This window comes from Porites lutea, chromosome 7, assembly GCF_958299795.1.
Source record: "Porites lutea chromosome 7, jaPorLute2.1, whole genome shotgun sequence".
NCBI lineage: Eukaryota > Metazoa > Cnidaria > Anthozoa > Scleractinia > Poritidae > Porites > Porites lutea.
Genome location: NC_133207.1, coordinates 33166728 through 33168695, shown reverse-complemented (window position 1 = coordinate 33168695; position 1968 = coordinate 33166728). Strand labels below are relative to the sequence as shown.

General features: G+C 48.3%; 1 protein-coding gene across 1 annotated transcript; it reads right to left on the bottom strand.

Moving 5' to 3' along the window:
• Window positions 1–286: 286 nt before the first annotated feature.
• Window positions 287–1663, bottom strand: LOC140944817 (uncharacterized protein F54H12.2-like). Its single transcript, XM_073393921.1, has one exon. The coding sequence runs from the start codon at window positions 1661–1663 to the stop codon at window positions 287–289; it is 1377 nt and encodes a 458-aa protein (XP_073250022.1).
• Between the last annotated feature and the right edge of the window lie 305 nt (window positions 1664–1968).

The following is a 1968-nucleotide window of genomic DNA, read 5'->3' as shown; positions in this document are numbered from 1 at the left end:
AACTCTGGATTTTTGTACACGCGCAAGGGTAGACCATAACTGTCAAAGATTTCGCACTTGTTTTGTTCCGTCCACATCCCCAACCAATGTTGTCCGGGTTTACCCGCTGGATCCGTGTTGACAATGTAGGCCGCGCGGACGGTTTGGGGAGGTGATGGGGGTAGCTTATCCGCTGGGTACACACCATGAAACACGCGTCGTAATTGAGGATCGTCTAAGGCCAAGGCCCGCAACACAGTATCGCTGAGCGCCACAAACTCCATGGCTGGCTTCTTCTGAGACCTGTTCAGCCGTTGATGTTGTACTTTATACCTCCCAGATGATTAATCTCGTACGCGTTTTCATACTCGCTCCACACCAACACAGTGATGTTGTGATTGACAGCGGCCCTGAAATCAATCACCAGTCGCACATTGCCCGATTGACGGGGGTTGCGATACTGAGGGTCATCGGCTTTGCCGCTTGGCACATTGTTGAACATGAACAACGTGCAGTTGTTCCCCTGTCCCCAATCACTGGGCAACAGCATGGGAATCTTGTCTTCATTGTAGGAACCCATGGCTTGTAGAAAGCGATCGTAGCCCAGCAGATCTTCATAGGCTTGATCTCCTGTTAGTTCTAGGGTTCTGTAAGGATATTCTTCTCCATTCAAACTCTGTCGTACTTGGGTGACCCCAAACTTTTCAAAGGCAAAGGCGTATCTTTGTAGGTCTCCATTGAAGGCATTGGAATGCAGCAACCCCACTATCACTCGATCGGGAAATCGACCCACAAACACATTGTCTTGTTCCCACTGGGTAGTTCTTCCATCAAAGGAGAAGGTGCGGATTTCACTTCGAACCACTGGGTAGCGCACAATCTCTTTTCGAAGTTGTCTTTCTTTTTGCAGTCTGACATAGACACTCGCGTTCAAGGTCACTTTTCGCATTAGTAAGGTGACTTTGATGTCATCATTATGAATGGCAGGAAATTTCTTGGCAACCAAGGTCCCTTTGTTGGGAGTACCCATCAAGTAGACAGAGTTGGGGTTCAGGAACAATTCAAAGTCCAGCTGCACACCGGGCACCAAACATTTACCCGTCTTGAGGGGTGGTAAATGGGGACGGATGATAAAGGTGTGCCAATTTTCGCTCAGCAACCGGCTGGTCAAGGCTCGCAATTCTGTATTTCCACTCCAAGCAGCATTAGTAGGGACATCGGAATTGGCACCTGTGGCTCCCATTTCTTCAATCACATTGAGTTGATTCACCCAGCCTTGAGGGGCTAACTTGGTGGCTCCTTCTTCTCGGTTGTAATTTACTAAGGTTTCCAGGTAGGCTCTGTAATGGTAGGTATTGCTCTGTTCAGTCATGAGGACGCCATTCATGCTCATGGTAATATCTCGAAAGATAGAGTGGGCAAAATTGTTGACGCAGTAGGTGTTTCTGGTATTGTTACCATCGGAAGCGGCCAAATCGGCTTTTAATCCTAGATACCCAGTAGCAGGATCAGTCAGACGTACTTTGACTTGGAAACGGAGTTCGTTGAGATCATAATAATCTTCCGAGGCCGGGATGGAAAACGTGATGGGTTGTATTCCCGTTAAGGCAGGTTGAAACGTCACGTCCCGGGAGGCTTCGTACCGGTAATCCACATCTGGGACATCAAACAAATTGAGCGACATGTTTTTTTTTGTCAGTCCTAAGTCCACTATGAGAGTGAAGACGATCAACGTCGTTTCCTTTTTATAGCGTTTCGCGTCGAGCCATGGTGAGCAACCAATTTGGGTCCTCCTGGTAGGTTGAGGGGATCATCCATGGATAGCGCATTCCCGTGGACTTGCCAAAGATAGTTCCTCCTTTCATACGTTGCTTCACCCAGCGTTCTATCATCTCATTCTCTGAGGTCGCTGACGGAAACCTCATGGGATTACGCATTCGCATGCGGGTGGACTTGCCAAAAATCGTTCCTCCTTCCATGGTCTTCTTT